Source organism: Caretta caretta, chromosome 10 (assembly GCF_965140235.1).
Source record: "Caretta caretta isolate rCarCar2 chromosome 10, rCarCar1.hap1, whole genome shotgun sequence".
Lineage (NCBI taxonomy): Eukaryota > Metazoa > Chordata > Testudines > Cheloniidae > Caretta > Caretta caretta.
The window spans coordinates 49,667,227-49,684,123 of NC_134215.1; the positions used below are offsets into that span (position 1 = coordinate 49,667,227).

Genomic DNA, 16,897 nt, shown 5'->3' on the forward strand with positions numbered 1-16,897 from the left:
GATCACTTTAGATAAGCTATTACCAGCAGGAGGGTGGGTTGGGAGGAGGTATTTTTTCATGCTTTGTGTGTATATAAAAAGATCTTCTACACTTTCCAGAGTATGCATCCGATGAAGTGAGCTGTAGCTCACGAAAGCTCATACTCAAATAAATTGGTTAGTCACTAAGGTGCCACAAGTATTCCTTTTCTTTTTGCAAATACAGACTAACACGGCTGCTTCTCTGAAACCTATGATTTTTAAGCTAACCTCACGATTTTAGAGACCAGACTCAGGCTTACTGCCTGCACTGGGTTGGTGATAGAGGGCCCCATGTCCTGCCTGCTGCTCCTGGGCAGGCACCCAGTGCAGGGCTGCGCTCAACCAGCTGCCCTGTCCTCGCCCACCCTGACTGCACCTTTGTGTCACATCATATGCCCCCCGGCCATTCTTGGACACCCCTGACTCAGGGCCTTTCATGGGTGTCGTGTCATGTCATGGGGCATGGGCGTACGATAAGGGTGGGTCTCTGTTTGACTGACACTCTCTTTCATTCCTTACATCCATACCTTACCCCCCTCCCCGCCAACAGGGTTGCGGCTCCTTTAAGAGCAGAAGGGGGCGCCATCTTAGGTACCTCCCCCATCATGTGACAAAGGCAGCCGCCATCTTAGGCTCCTTGCTTGTACCTTCCCGGGGGTCACGTGAGGCAGGGGGGCCAGCTGGCAGCGGCGGAGCGGAGAGGAGAGGGGCAGCAGCGGATGGGCGCCGGAGTGATGGGGCAGTGCGGGATCACCTCCTCCAAAACCGTCCTGGTCTTCCTCAACCTCATCTTCTGGGTGAGCCGGGGGGTCCCTGCGGGCCTGGGCTGACGCGCTTACTCTCTGCGAGGGGCTCGGTGCCTGTGGTGGGGCTGGGGGCCGAGGGGTTCTTGACTCGCTCCCCTCAGTCCCAGGCCCCCCTCCTCGGATCTTCGGCGGTGGGGCTCAGCTCCGGGCCGGGTAGAACCTTCCCCCGGACGGGCAGGAGACGGGGGTCTAGCGCGGGGGCAGCGCCCTCGTGTAGCTTGGCGGGGTGCTAGGGGCTGCCCTGAGCTGGGGTGTCTAGTCGGACGCGGGCTTGGGAGCCCCCGCGCTGTAGCCCTGTCGGGGCTGTGCCGTGCTGACGGCGCCGAGGGCTGACTGGAGGGTGAATAATGCTGGTGACTGACCGGGCTGTGTCACTGCTCACGCTGCCTTCCAGCAGATAAACCCCCCCAGGTCTCCCCATGGAGGGGAGAGGCTGAAAACACTCATCTTCTGCTTTCTAAATAAGTTATGTCGCTTACAAGATACCTTTTCCAGTTTTGGGTCACAAAGATTCAGTAAATGCAAATTAATGTGATAGGTGGGCTGCAGGGTGATAGGGATCTGAGAGGTACCCTAAGAGGTTTCCGAATAACTGTACTTGATTTGGGCCTGGTTATGAAGTTTTTGTTTTTTAGCTCTCTTTGCTGAATTCATTCACTTTTCTCAGTGTTGTTTGTGATCATTAATTTCCAACTATCTAGCTAGGGACTATATCCCAAATAATGTATGGTTGGGGGCAGGTGGGCACACACATTTCCTTGTAACCCTTTTAGTGGCATAAAGTAGTAATGTGCCCTTGCATTATAGTCTCAGTGTAACTAATCATAGACTTTTTTAATTTCTTGCAATAACTGCAGTACTTTACCCTTCCCCTGAATCATAGCTGCTTTAGCTAAAAACCATGCAGACAGGAAGACCAAAGCTTATCTGGGTTAGTAGAATAGTAGATCTTTGTAAGCCATGTTTATAAATGTGGGCAGATTGTGCTATATTGTTAACATAAAATACAGTGTCATGTTGGCTATATCAGTACACCCTAGCTTAAGTAAAGGAAACACAATTTACAAATGATATGGTGGTGTGTTTAGAGTGCACGCTTTCCAGATGGATGGATTGGAACTGGGATTACAGTAATGCAAGATTGTTGTCCCAGCTGTTCAAAAATCTCAGGCTTTGGAAGGGGTAGGGGTAGTGGGTAATAGAATATTAGAACACAAATAACGTTGATATAAATAGTTTCACTCTTCAAAATGGGGTTGGTACTAAATCTAATATCCCCATGTTCCATGGTGTGTGTTTTGATCTTAAATGTTTAAGATGAAATTTCTCACTAAATATATATTTTAGTGACCCAGGGTGGTCCTGCAAAATCTGTATATATGTGCTGCCTCCTGTCCCAGCATTTCTGACTGGATTTGCTTACACTGAGATTAATCATACACTTGAGGTTTGTTTGATTTTTAAATCGACTGATGCATGTGCCATTTAGCCACAATAGCCTCTATAATATCGCTATTCATTTGGAGCACAGTGTATTGTTGGGTGTGGCTTTTAAAGGTAGGTTTGTGTTCTGTATTATGCTAAATATACTGTAGCTTGAACCAAATATTCATCCTGTGAAATTGGTTATACATGGTTGTAACTACCCATGTAATTGTGTTGTAACTGGTGTATTTTTAGAGAGTTTAAAATAGATTGTTCTTACTTGGTTAAAGATATAAATTGGATTAGCTATTGAATGAGCACAACTGAGTTTGTGGTGTCATATGACTGCTTATCATAGGTTTAGTGATGTCTTCATATGTTATGTACTTGAGAGAGAATTTTTTGCATTTACTGCCTCCAAGTATATAATTGTATAGTGACTCATTTTATGTAGTGACTGTTCAAGTTAAACAGTGGTTGGACAGCTGACTACTGTCATGGGAATTGTTCTGTGCAGGGTTATGAGGTTCCTGATTTACAGTAATGCTATTACCTTGGTTTGTGTTGAGAAACTTGAGAATGCATCATTTAAAATGCTGTGAAATAGTGTCTAGTACCATATGAAAATGTCTAATCATTTTTATTTCAGTGGGTTTGTGCTCCCAAAAATTGGATATTTTTTGGTAGGGAGTGCATTCAGGGCAGTTCTACTAATATGATCAATTGATGCTTAGCTGCCTGGAGAAGAGGGTAAGTATGACAGAATTTTGAATTCAGCTGGCTTGTGTCGTGATTTTGGTTTCACAGTTTGTGGCATCAAAATGGGGAATCGTAGAATACCTTCCTTTGCAAACATCAATTCTGGGATTAAAAATCTGGATCTTCAACTTTAAATGCCAGAAGAGAAGGAAAAAATTCAGCTTTTGTTCCATCATCTAAATATTACTTCCGATGCATCCAGTGAAGTGAGCTGTAGCTCATGAAAGCTCATGCTCAAATAAATTGGTTAGTCTTTAAAGTGCCATTAGTACTCCTTTTCTTTTTGCGAATACAGACTAACACGGCTGCTGCTCTGAAAACTAAATATTACTTGTTGCTTCCTGCTCTGGGCTCAACATACTGCATTAATATTTGGGGTCAGCTTTGTTGGTTGAGTAATATGTTCCTTATTATCTCAGCCATCTTCGATTTTTCATCTTTGTGTAGTTCCAGTTCTGTTAATTGGATCCTCCAGACTTTGGCCCTAGATTACAGCCTGCAATCTGTCAAATAACTCTGAGTCTCACATAAAATATTGTTTGATCACAGTTTTCCTCATGGTCCATTCTCAATACAAATATAACAAACTGCTGTTGGGTGTCAGTGTAGAGCTCTCAGGAGGATTGTCTACCAACTTTCATCAGGGAGACTGGGTCGAAAATTCTACTACTTTCTATCCATCAATATGCAGATGCATGGTAGTTGAGGAATTGGAACTTCCATAATGTGTTAACTCTCGAGTATTGTTGCTTTCTAAATACAGTTTAAATAGTGTGCTTGAATGCCCCTGATGTTTACAATTGCCGATGTTTAGAATGATTGCATCTGAGAAGCTCTCACTTTTCACTTTTGTAGTCTGAAGACCTTTTTGTACTTGTCTCTACAATCTTGTGTCACATCTTCAACTTGGTTCTGTGGCATTGGTTTTTTGGTTGTTGGGCCATTTCTCATGTTCAAACAGCCATCTTGTGTTTAATGCCAATGCTTATTCTTTCACTTTTTTCCCTTTAATACTTCCTCTTTCTTCATCTATATATAGCATCTGGTATTGGACCTGTGAGTTTTAATCTATCTAGAGCAGCATATCCAGGGCAAAGTTCACTTAATGTTTTTTTCTTGATCATTTTATGCTCCATTGAAGATAATGCTTTCTTAAAAGAAACTTGCAACTTTTTTTTTCAAATTCAAGCCTCTGTCTTTCAGTATTAATGGCTGATCAGTAGTTGATCTCTGCTATTTGGGGACAGTAGAGTCTTTGTGAATTAAGCCGATCTTGAAGAGCTGTTGTAAGGCCTGGAAGAGGGACTTAAAGCATCATGTTTAGATGTTTGATAGATAGCATTGAGAATATCTTATTTTCAGTATCCCCAAACTGTCCAGGTTTTGTTCTTCCATTTCATTACAGTTTCATTTAAGAAGAAACAGATCATGTACTACTTGAGATGAGCATGAATCTTTAGTATCTTGCTGTAAGTCTTGACAAGGTTTACTTTAGTGTTATTTTCACTGTTTCAGTTTATTCTATTTCTGGTTTCTACCACTTATGTCAGTTATGCTAGCATGATGACAGGTTTCAGAGTAACAGCCGTGTTAGTCTGTATTCGCATAAAGAAAAGGAGTACTTGTGGCACCTTAGAGACTAACCAATTTATTTGAGCATGAGCTTTCGTGAGCAGCTCACGAAAGCTCATGCTCAAATAAATTGGTTAGTCTCTAAGGTGCCACAAGTACTCCTTTTCTTTATGCTAGCATGTAATCACTAAATGCTAATCACTCATTTGCAGAACAGATCAGCAGCATTTCTGTTTCTTATAGTAGAATAAGAGAGTCACCTACTGAACACTAACAATGAAGACTGAAAAATGAGATGGGCTATTCATTTTCTTGCAGCCCTATGTTATAAAATCCCCTGCCCATCTTTCACTTTTCCTAGAATCTAACATATCAAGTCTGCTAACAGGTAACCACTCCAGCCACTTCTAGTTCTTCATCCAGTAACTTAATTTTACCCATAGGTAAACTTAATTTTACCTTTGTCTCCAGTCACCAATGGCTATGCCTGTTCCTCCTCCCCATTAAGCTTCTAGCCACTTCTGTTACTCTCTTACTATTTCCTAGTACGCACTGTAGGAACTTTACTGTGCTTTTATTAACTTTTCATAGAATACCTATCAAAAAAAATGGTTCAGTCTCTCCTGGAAGCCTGTATCCCCCTCCCCCAATATTCGGGTTCTTCGTTCATTTTATCCTGGTGATACCACTAAACCTATATTCCCTTATTTTTTCATAGAAGGTTGCCACTGAGACAAGTTTTAGCAATTGGAGATAGGTGAGCTGGTATGAACTGACGGTGTTTTTTGTAGGGCTGTGATACAGCCAGCTTGATGTATCATCACTAGCCTTCATGCTCCTTTCCAGGCCTCTAGCTCAGAACTTTCAAGATATGCCTGTTCTCCATGCTGTGAAGATCAAGAATTCAGAACTGTCTCTTGAATCGATATACTGTGGACAGATGCATTAAGTCAGGGGGTCTCAAACTGGGGGTTGGGACCCCTCAGGGGGTTGCGAAGTTATTACGGGGGGGGGAGAGTTCATGAGCTGTCAGCCTCCACCCGAAACCGGCTTTGCCTCCAGCTTTTTATAATGGTGTTAAATATATTTAGAAGGGGGGGTCACACTCAGAGGCTTGCTATGTGAAAGGGGTCACCAGTACAAAAGTTTGAGAACCACTGCATTAAGTTAAACTAGGGTGTTGAAACAAGCCAGCATGATGATTTCATCTTAATATGAAATGGTATATTTTAGCTGCCAATTATAACATGAATTGTCTAAAATATAAATGAGGCATTCTTAAAAAATTAAAGGTACCCTTACAAGGGAACATTAACAGCAAATATCAGTTACAACTTGATCCTCTCAGAAGGGTCAACCTCCAATAAGTAAATATTGAATTGGTCTACCGCTTATTAATGTTTTCTTGCCAGAGATTAATGAAGGAAGAAAGCCTTTAAATTATAAAGCTATATCTCACCGATATGGCACAAGATTGTCTTGTGCAACCAAAGGTCTGCGCATTCTTTTTAAAAAGCTAGATTAGCAATATCTAAATCTTAGACATGGCAGATATTTATGAAGGAATTTAGCTTTTGCTAGTACAGATAATTGAACATCTGAAGTTAGACAGCATCCACCAAACTTTGAAAGAAACAATAGGAAATCACTAGTAAATATTTCCAGAGAATTTTAAACATAACTACAATGGAATAAAGAGATGCTAAAATCTCATTAAAGTTTAAGATAGTAAATGGTACACTCATGAGCATGACTTAGTAAATGGAATAGATTCTGGAACTAACTAAACACACAATAAGGGAATGCACCAAGTTGTAGTTTTAAGGATTGTTGCTATACTGCCTCACAGGGATTGTATCACTGTTAGCGAGGTGGGATGCCTTTTTAGTAAAAAGGCAAAACAAAAACAGGTATATGATCCAAGACCCCTGTTGCATGGATGCTTTTCTTGACTCAGTAGGCTGAAGTCCAGAAACAGCTTTGCCTCTACCCCAAAATACCACTGGGGAAGGCTACACAGTAATAAAATTGCAGGAAATGCTGCTGACACTGGAGAATCTGATTCCTTCAGAACAACTCCCTCCAGGCATTGACTTCAAACCACAACACTGGTGTACTCTGAATAGAGCGAGAGGTGGTATGGCAAAGATTGGTGACAGTATTACCATGTGGAAGCTGAGAAATGACTCCAAATGTGAATGTGGTAAATGCAGGCAAATATTTGAACACTGCCTGATGCAGTGCCCTCTGTCAACATCCTGTATTCCTGAGGAACCGATAACCTATGATGATGTGTTGTAAAAAATGAGGCCGAGTAGCTCAGGAAATAGATAACATACTTAAGATTACTTATAAATGGGAATATTTCAGAATAGAAGGATGTACTCATACAGAGAAAAATACTGTTTGAGAATAGCCATTTTTATCAAACAATATTTGCTGTTTATAATAATATATTTCTAATCAGGAAAAGAAAACAAATTTACTGGGGGTAAAAGTCTGGAGAAGAGATGATGTATGTTATTGACTCCTGATATACTAGGAGCTTAGGCAGATAAGTGGCTTATGTAAATCAATGACCAATGAGGTCAGAGCGAAAAAAACAAGGAAGGGGCATGTATCTTCTAAATGCTTTCACATCAGAACATTGAAACATGCTACCTAATTCTTGTTTGGAGGTCTCCAGCATTCCACGTGAATCCAGCTTTCAGTGAGGAAAGGAGACTAATATTAAGGAAAATGGGAACTGGTTCTAGTAGCATTTCTGTTGTGTAGCTTCTTCAAGTGTCTGTAGAAATAGAACAGTCTCTGCATCTGTTCTTTCACTGTGACAACTCTGCTGCAATAGTGGCAAAAGTAGTTTTTAAAAATTATTAGTATTGCATGATCTTGGGCCATGTCTACACTTGCAAGCTTACAGTGGCACAGCTCTACCAATGCTGCTGTAAAGTTGCTCATGCAGCTGCTCTGTGCTGATGAGAGAGAGCTCTCCCATTGACCTAATAAAATCACATAAATGAGTGGCGGTAGCATCCCCCATGAACACAATTCTGTGCTTTGAGCGCTTATGCCAGCGAAACGTTTATCTTGCTCGGGGAGGCTTCCACTGCTGTGGAAGTGAAGATCAGCAGGGCACTTTTGGTGGGAGGAGGGTGTTTATTTTCTGGGAGAGTATACATAAACCATGGTTAAACTTTTTGAACAACTGATCATTTTTAAAACTGTCCTCTTGAAACTGATATGGCATGTTTGAATTATTTCATTTGTTTTGTTTTGAGGCAGATTATCAGGCAACACATGTAGGCCCTTGAGCCTGGGAAGATACACATGCTCAACTTGGGGGGAGGGATAGTTCAGTGGTTTGAGCATTGGCCTGCTAAACCCAGGGTTGTGAGTTCAATCTTTGATGGGGCCATTTAGGGATCTGGGGCAAAAATTGGGGTTTGGCCCTGCTTTGAGCAGGGGGTTGGACTAGATGACCTCCTGAGGTCCCTTCCAACCCTGATATTCTATGAACTTTAAACCCACTAGTAGTCCCACTGAACTCCATTAAATAGTCATGTGTTTTTAAGTTATTGCAAGATCAGAGCCTTTAATGTTTCCAACTCCTGAGAGTTCTTACAATATTTGTTTTCATAGTGTTTTTTTTAAAATGGGGCTTATAGCTAGTAGCAGCAAAAACAAGTTGGAAAGCTAAATGTGGTATCACTGAAGGGTTTGGGACGGGGTATGGGCTATGGGCTGGGACCAGGGATGAGGGGTTTGGGATGCAGGAAGTTTGAAATATAGTTTTATCCAGCAAAGGAACACTTTACTGCATGGAAAAATCTTCATTGTTCTTGTGCAGTACAAGGAATCTGGAAACAATAGAGAATCAGGTCAAGTTACAAACATTCCCTATGAACCAGTGCATACAGAAAGAATGAGTGTGATAGGTCTCTCTCTGTATATTTGAAACTTTCAGGCCAATGGTCTACTGCCTCTTGTAATTAGAGATATTTTGTGTATATAATGCTAAGTGCAAATGAGTCTTAGCTCAGCCTTTTGCTTACGTGGCAAAAGTAATGTAATCTTTGTTCTGAAAAAAGAAAAGGAGTACTTGTGGCAGCTACAGTTAAAGTTAATTTAGCATGTATACTTGTGTTACATTGCTTTTAGTTTTAAAACAGTCTAAAAATCATGAGGATCATTACTGCCTTATTATACAAAAACAATTCTTTCTGCTTATTTGCAAGCTCTTCTGAATAAACTGCATGTAAGATCTGACAGATGCTCTAACAATCTTTCAAAGTATACAGGTTATGAAGGATTGTTAGGCTGTCAGATCTTACACTGAAACAGTTTATTCAGAAAAGCTTTCAAATAAGCATCAACATCTTAGTATGTACAAAAGGTAGAAACGAGGAATATCTTAAACCCCATTTGGATTTATTAACTCTTACATCTAGGCCAGATCAGACCCTGAAAAAAGACTGATCCAAAGAACTCAGTATGGTTTACTTAGCTTCTCCAAGAAACACAATACCCTAAATAGTTATTCACAAGGTAGCCTGTGACAATTCTAGAGAAATTTTTCAGAGTAGCAGCCATGTTAGTCTGTATTCGCAAAAAGAAAAGGAAGTACTTGTGGCACCTTAGAGACAAATTTATTTGAGCATAAGCTTTCGTGAGCTACAGCTCACTTTGATATTGCATGATGCTGTATTATTTTCAAAGAATGATTATATAAATATACAAAAAGCTATTCAGATAATCTTTCCTAATTGACTTGTCCAACGCTTGTACCATTTTAACAACTCCTTTCTGGCCTGTTGATGCACATCACACTTTAGATTTACCAAGCTCCCTTTCCCTCCATATGCTTATGTGCAAAGATATATTTCATGGTATGTCTACACTTATGGCAGTATGTAGAGTAGACACCGCGTGCCCAATTAGCATAGGTATAAATAACGTGGAGGATGAGGCATAGTTTAGATGGGTAGAGTACATACCAGAATCCTAGAATGTATACCCTACATGGCTCTTTGTGCCCAGCAGTGCCTCCCACATATGTTCTTTTAAACATGTAGTGTTGCTCTGTCTCCCTGTTGCCAGAGCTGTTCACTGTGGTGTGGAGCTACCTGTACCCTACATGCCATCACAAGTAAAGATAATCATTCTTAAGTCATCCCTGTGGCACTGGTCACTCTGCCCTTTCCTGAACCCACTCTAGTTTGTGGGTGTTGTTTTAATCCATATCCACTTTGTCCAAACGGATTTAAGCCTAATTATTACAGCACACAAGTTTAATTGACTTTCCTTGATTTGGGTATTCGTGAAAGGTTAATACTTATTTTCTCTAGTTCAATTTCTAATATTGCTTTTACGTTCTAGAGCATTATATATGAAATATGCAATGCATATAACTGATGTCATTTTAAGTGATGTTACAGTAAGAAAAGTGGCTATCACTGAAATGGCATCTGTTTCCTCAACCCATCTGTTTTCTCTGTGTTGCATCTGACTAGAGCAACCAAAAAGCTTTTACTAACTTTTACTGTAGAGCCATTGCAGTGCTGCGAGTGAGCCAGATTCTTTTCTAACTCGAACAACAGCAGAGTTGTTAAGAGCTCTGACTAGAGTCTGATGGTAATGTGAGTGCCAGGAAAAGATGACTTTAGATCTTAGACTAAAAGAGAGGAGTACTTGTGGCACCTTAGAGACTAACACATTTATTAGAGCATAAGCTTTCGTGAGCTACAGCTCACTTCATCGGATGCATACAGTGGAAAATATAGTGGGGAGATTTTATATACACAGAGAACATGAAACAATGGGTGTTACCATACAGATTGTAACAAGAGTGACCAGGAAAGGTGAGCTATTACCAGCAGGGGAGAGGGGAACCTTTTGTAGTGATAATCAAGGTGGGCCATTTCCAGCAGTTGACAAGAGCAGTAGGGAGGGAAATAAACAAACAAGGGGAAATAGACTGGATTTGCAAATTTGTATTGTTTGTTAGGCAAAGAATAAAATCTCAGTGTCTTTTTTTTCTCAGATCTTAAGCATATGTTAAGAGATTGTGTTCTTAAATTTAATTTGACAATACATAAGATAATTCTGCTTCTAACTTAAATCTTCTGAATACAAGTTTTAAACTAGTATCTTGTCCATTATTAATTTAGGTTATAAGAATTTTGGTTGCAAGCTTATTTGGTTTGAATAAATCTTTTTCTAGCTGGATGGTCTTTCTCTGCTATATTGATACATACCCTATCTTAAACAGGTTGTAAAAACACACAAAGCAGCAGCAATATGATCTTGATATTCATGAATAAGGGTAGAAATTTGGAAGTCAATGTGTGAGATTAGGGTGGAGCAGTATGCTGATTCTCTTAAGATCTTATCTTCCAATGTAAATTGACGTTAAAGATTCTGATGAATGGTAACTTAAGTGTTTAAAGAAAAGGAGTACTTGTGGCACCTTAGAGACTAACGTTCTTACATGTGCAGCGCTAGCTTTTAAGTCTTCAGTTGCTGTAATTTAAGTGCTTTAATGAAAGTTTTTACTTCAAAATATTCATTATGATATTACTTTGATAAGCACTACATGTTTTATTCTGGATCAGCATTTTGATAGTATTAGTGGAACTCGCGTCAATTTTTATTTTAGAAAGTACGTCTCAAACTGTAAAAATTGTAGAATCTCAACAGATTGCAAAGATCCTAAGATTATAGGATTGACAACTGCTTTGCATTTAAAAAAAAAATTCCTTCCCAAATTATTCCTATGAAGCTATATGCTAAGTCTCAGCTCCCCTTCTATGAACTGGGTTTTCTTGGGTGGGGGAAGAGAGAAGCCACTTAAAATTCCATTTAAAACATAGCAGAGAAGGACAAAGAGGCTCACAAATGGTGCTGATTTCAGTCTTCCTTTGCACTCTCTTCATATCTGGTGACAGCTGCAGATGGTTTTTCCCTCTGCCACCTTGCAAAATACCACATTTGACAAGCCTCTTAATCCTTTGAAGTGGGGGATGACATCACTGGCACATTCACATGTTTCATTGCTAGGCAACACTTAATGTAATTCCATTGTTCCATGGCTCCCCTTTGGTTCTTCACTTTATATCCCAAATGTGCATGTCTGCGTTCCATTCTGTACATAAAATGCTAGTGTATTAGAGTTGAGCTAGAACTTTAGTTGTTTAGCACAGGGAAGACAACTAGGTTTTGAAGGAAATAAGCCATTAAACGTAACTCTGCTAAAATGTCTCATTTTTGTGTTTTGCCCCGAGCTGATTTTTTTCAGTTTAGTATCTATGTAGCACCTTATGTATTCAGTGTTGTGTGCAAATGTGAACTTATTAGATAACTAATTGGAAGGGGTGTTGAGATTCATATTACTGCCATTTTATAGAGGCAGAGGTGAAATACCTTGCCCACGGCCACGCAGTGAGCCACCAGCAGAGCCATGATTAGACTTTGAGAGTGCCTGAATCTCTCATCCTTGTTTGTTCTTTCAGACTGTTACTCTGAATGCAATGTATGGTTGGATTTTCTGAATCTTCTGCATTTAACCTGTTGATTCAGCAATCGTATCTCTCAGCCCTAACACTTCTATTATGGTAAATTCATGTAGTTTATGTGAAATGCTGTCAGATGCATAAAGCATAGTAAGTCAATTTTGCCTATGTTTTATGCTGTGACAAGGGGGAGGGGAAACTTTTTTTAAAGCATACTTCAAAGGTCTTCAGATATGTTAATGGCCATTTTAAATTCAATTGTTCTCCATGTCCTTTGAAAGTAGGACAAGAAGGTAATGCTCTTAATCAGTAGCAAGGGATATTTTAAGGTAGATATCAGAAAAACTTTCTAAATATAAGGGTAGTTAAGTTCTGCAATAGGCCTCCAAGGGAAGTTGTGAGTTCCCCAGCATTGGTGATTTTTAAGAACAGATTGGACAAATGTCTGTCGCAAATGGTATAGGGTTTACTTGGTCCTGCCTCAGCACAGAGGATTGGACTTGATGACCTCTTGTTGTCCCGTCCAGCACTACATTTCTACAATTTGTAAAACAAAAGTTGGTAGGAGGTAACAGGCAGGTGTAGAACCAGAAGTTCTTTAGCTCATTTTAATCAAGTATCAGCTCTGTAAAATTGAAATACTTGTACAACTGAACAGTAGCATTTGTATTTCTTTACCACTTCTGTGGCTCCTATTCTCAGAAAAGTCTGAGAAGTTGTTTGGGTCCCGTGTTGTACATTCAAGAGGACCTGTAATGGTAAAAATGTCTTTATCCTTTTTTTCCAAAGATTTGTATTTTCTTCACATGAGAATAAGACCTGCTTATGACAGCAGGAGTGTAGTTCTCAAATAGCTTCTGAAACTTTGCAGCAAGAGGAAACTTCAGCTGAGACACAATTTGTTTTGATAGTAAAGTTTCACACTAGTTAACCAGCAGATTTTTCCTTCCTCCCCTCAATATTTTCTGTCCTACATCACCATGAAGTCTAAAATAAATTACACACAGCCAAAATTTATAGCTTTCATTGTTAACGGACATGCTCACAGATTAAGGCTAATATAATCACTAATGCCTTAGGTGAGCAATTCCATTTTTAGGCACTGATCTGGGACTTAAACTTATCCAAATACTGACTTATTTTAACTTTATCCCTGTTCATATCTTACCATGTTTACTACACCATTTAACATCATTCTAGTGTCACGTCTCATCTTCTCTTTCTGGTCATTTAATATCTTCCTAACAACTTCCCTTCTTATAAATGTTTATTTAAAAAAAAAAAATCCAGGCACACTCATGTTTACTATTTACATTATTTAGGTTACTTGTATATTAGATCCTTCCCCATTCCTGCCCGCACACTCGTGTTTAGATTGTAAGCCCTCCAAGGTAGGGACCCACTTCATTCGTGCAGTTATTAACACAGTAGGGCACCCTAGGCCCTACTGTAATACAAATACATAGTAGCATTAAGATATAAATATTAATATGCATCTGCAGTTAAACTACATAGCACCAGGGTCCCATCAGACGAGACACAAACTGGATAAACCCCCAGAGCTACACTGCATGTAACTTCATATGTACAGATTCAGTATATCATCACTTTTATTCAAGTTCAAAACAGAGTGTACCCCATGGGGGAAATGAAGACTTAGATTAACACCTTTTAGTATTGGAGACAATATAACACATTGAATCTGAGCTCAGATTCAGGATTAGTTTCATGTTTCTAGCTCGTTAAAGCCCCCATAATGAACTGTCTTGATCCATTTTAACTCAGTTTAGATAAATAATGATATTCGGGGTCATATAAAAACTCTGTAAAACCAGTTTGAATTAACGCAAAATGATCTCAGTGTTCTAAAGTGATGGTCCATTTCTTTCAATACAGCTAGCTGTTCCTGGCCTAGGGAACTCTGAAGGTTTTGGTAAAGCTTGTAACTTACTAAATGAATGTTAAGTACTAGCCAGATCTATTGCAGTATACTAATGTAGACCAGGAGACAGTGTAGTGACTATTAACTTCACTTGGTGTAAGGGTGCCCTGTTGCGTTTGACAGTCTTCCATCTGACAGACAGAATATTATAACTGAGTACACAGCATCCATTATTTTATTGCATCAGCTTACGTTATAGATGGCATAGTTCTCCCATTTAAGCTGTTCAGTGCAGAATTTACCTTGAGTGTTCTAGATGCTGACATGGGGCCAGGGGGATGTGAAGAGAGAACACTGGGTTCATTGTATAACTAGAAAAGGGAATACAGAGGCAGAAGTACTTGCTGCTACTGGTGTACAGTGTACTCTCTCACGGGTCCAGTCCCGTGATTTTTGAGAGTGTAATTCCATTGAAATCAGTGGAAGTCTTACTGCAGTTGGAATTCAGGATCAGAATGAGATTTTGCATGCACCAGTTTAGAGTTAGGTTTCAGAGTAAAGTTTCAGTTTAGAGTTAGAATTTTTCAATAAGTTGCATCTCTACATTTGTAGTAGAGGGAGCAAGAAGATCTTCAGCATGAATCTGCTAGTAAATTACAGCAGTATAGGTAATGATTTCCTCTTTGTGCAGAAACTGGCTAGTTCGTACAATAATACTTCTGAGAATGTTTCCTTTGAAGTTGAAATCTTACCATATGTATTCTGTAGATACGCACCACACTGATAATACACAGCGATTGTCTGACTGAAAATTTTTATTTGAACTGGAGATACTACCTATTTTAAAATGGAAAGCTTGTTACATACCTTTCACAAAAGGTATCTTGGTTTTAATTTAATCTTTTCCTTACCAAATAAAAATTAATGCATCTTAGAGTATAAAACAGTTCCTGTATCTGAAGGAAGAACTCTCTGGATTATCTGCAAGTAGCTAGCTGTTTGGATTTAACAGAGTCTGAGGGCTTGTGGACACTGGCGCTTTACAGCGCTGCAACTTTCTCACCCGGGTGTGAAAAAACCTGAACGCAGCAAGTTTCAGCGCTGTAAAGCGCCAGCGTAGACAGCGCCCCAGTGCTGGGAGCTACGCCCCTCGTGGAGGTGGGGTTTTTAGAGCGCTGGGAGAGCTCTCTGCCGCGACTATACAAGCCACCTTAAAGTGCTGCTGTGGCAGCGCTTCTACATTGCCAGTGTAGACTAGCCCTTGGGGTATCTCTACACTGGCAAGTTTCTGCACCACAAGTTACACCACTTTGATTAAAATGCTGGAATTAAACCACTGTTGCGTGTCCACATTGTGTTCCTTGTGAGGCTGGAGCACATCCACATTAGCAGCTCTTGCAATGGCAAAGACAGCAGTGCATTGTGATAGCTATCCCGCTGTGCAGCTGGCTGCAGGGTGCTCTGGTTTGCAATGCCTCATGGAGCAGGCACAGCATCAGATGATGCAGGTTTCCCAATCCCATTGTTCCATGAGCATCCCACTGCGTTGCCAGCTGCTTTTCAACTGAAGTTGGTAGGGGGAGAGCGTGTGAGTGTATTGGGTGGGGTGGGGGGGAGTAGTGTGTTTTGGGGGGACAGTGTGTCAGCATGCTGTCTTATAAGTTCAGACAGTGGCAGGAAACAACCAGTCCTGAGGCAGGGGGAGGGAGGAAACCCCAACATCAGCCCTGGGCTCTCTGCACAGTGCGCACACATAGGGTGACTAGATAGCAAGTGTAAAAAATCAGGATGGGGGTAGGGGGGTAATAGGTGCCTATATAAGAAGCCCCCAAAATCTGGAGTATCCCTATAAAATCAGGACATCTGGTCACCACACACACACACACACCCCTGCTTCCGTTCAACAGCACGAGCTGCTGTATTCCACGTTAATGGTTTGCTTTGTGTCCCGAAGCAGATCAGCACAGCGTTCAAGGGCTCTTGGAAATGATGCTTTGAAAGGGGAGGGGTGCACATCTCCAGGCTGCTGAGTTCAAAACAAGGAGCAGAGCATTCACTGAGGCATTATGGGACAGCTTCGGTGGCCAATTACAGTGCAGAAAGCAATCAAGTGTCTACACTGGCAATGGAGCGGTGGAGCCTCTGCGCAAGTAGCCTTACGACTCTTGTCGAGGTGGTTTTTTGCAGCGCTGCAACTGAGGAGTTTCTGCGCACAGCATGGCTTGGCAGTGTGTACACATTGGCCGTTGGAGTGCAAAAAGCTGCTTTACTGCGCAGAAACTTGCCAGTGTTTACAAGCCCTTACTGTCAACAGTATTAGGAGTGTTTCAGAGCAGCAGCCGCGTTAGTCTGTATTCGCAGAAAGAAAAGGAGTACGCGGTGTATGGCAGGTTATTTAGGGCGAGTCTACACTGGCAATATTAAAGCACTGTCGCGGCCGCACTTTAACGTGCCTTGTGTGGGTGCGGTGCAGCGCTGGGGCAATGTCTACACTGGCACTTTACAGCACTGAAACTTGCGGTTTTTTCACACCCCTGAGCAAGAAAGCTGCAGCACTGTAAATTGCCAGTGTAGACGAGCTCTTGGACAATCATATTAGTTCATGGGACGCATGTTTGGGAAGGGGGCACACAGGAGTGCAATGTTCGCAACACAACCTCTCTCTTTCCTTATTTAAGGGTATGGAGGTCAGGTAGAGGTGAACTGACTCCAGTGTTTATCTAGTTTAAATGCAGATGAGTTTGGGGTTAGACTGGGGTTCAGCCTTTCACCTAATCTAACAGATATCTAGACTAGGTAAAACATTGGAGTTAACGATCCACTAACCTCCACTTTCCCCAGTCTAGATATAGCCAATACTTCACCAGTCATCAGGTAAGTGTCTATAGCTGTGGTCATACAGAAGGGCTGTTTTATTGACATTA

At 40.8% G+C, this 16,897-nt stretch overlaps 1 protein-coding gene across 1 annotated transcript in view; it reads left to right on the forward strand.

Moving 5' to 3' along the window:
- Nucleotides 1-667: 667 nt before the first annotated feature.
- TSPAN3 (tetraspanin 3) overlaps nt 668-16,897 on the forward strand; it is a 37,907-nt gene continuing 21,677 nt past the window's right edge. Inside the window, exon 1 of the mRNA XM_048866436.2 lies at nt 668-818. Coding sequence (XP_048722393.1) covers nt 741-818 — 78 coding nt within the window. The 5' untranslated portion in view covers nt 668-740. The remainder of the gene's footprint in view (nt 819-16,897) is intronic.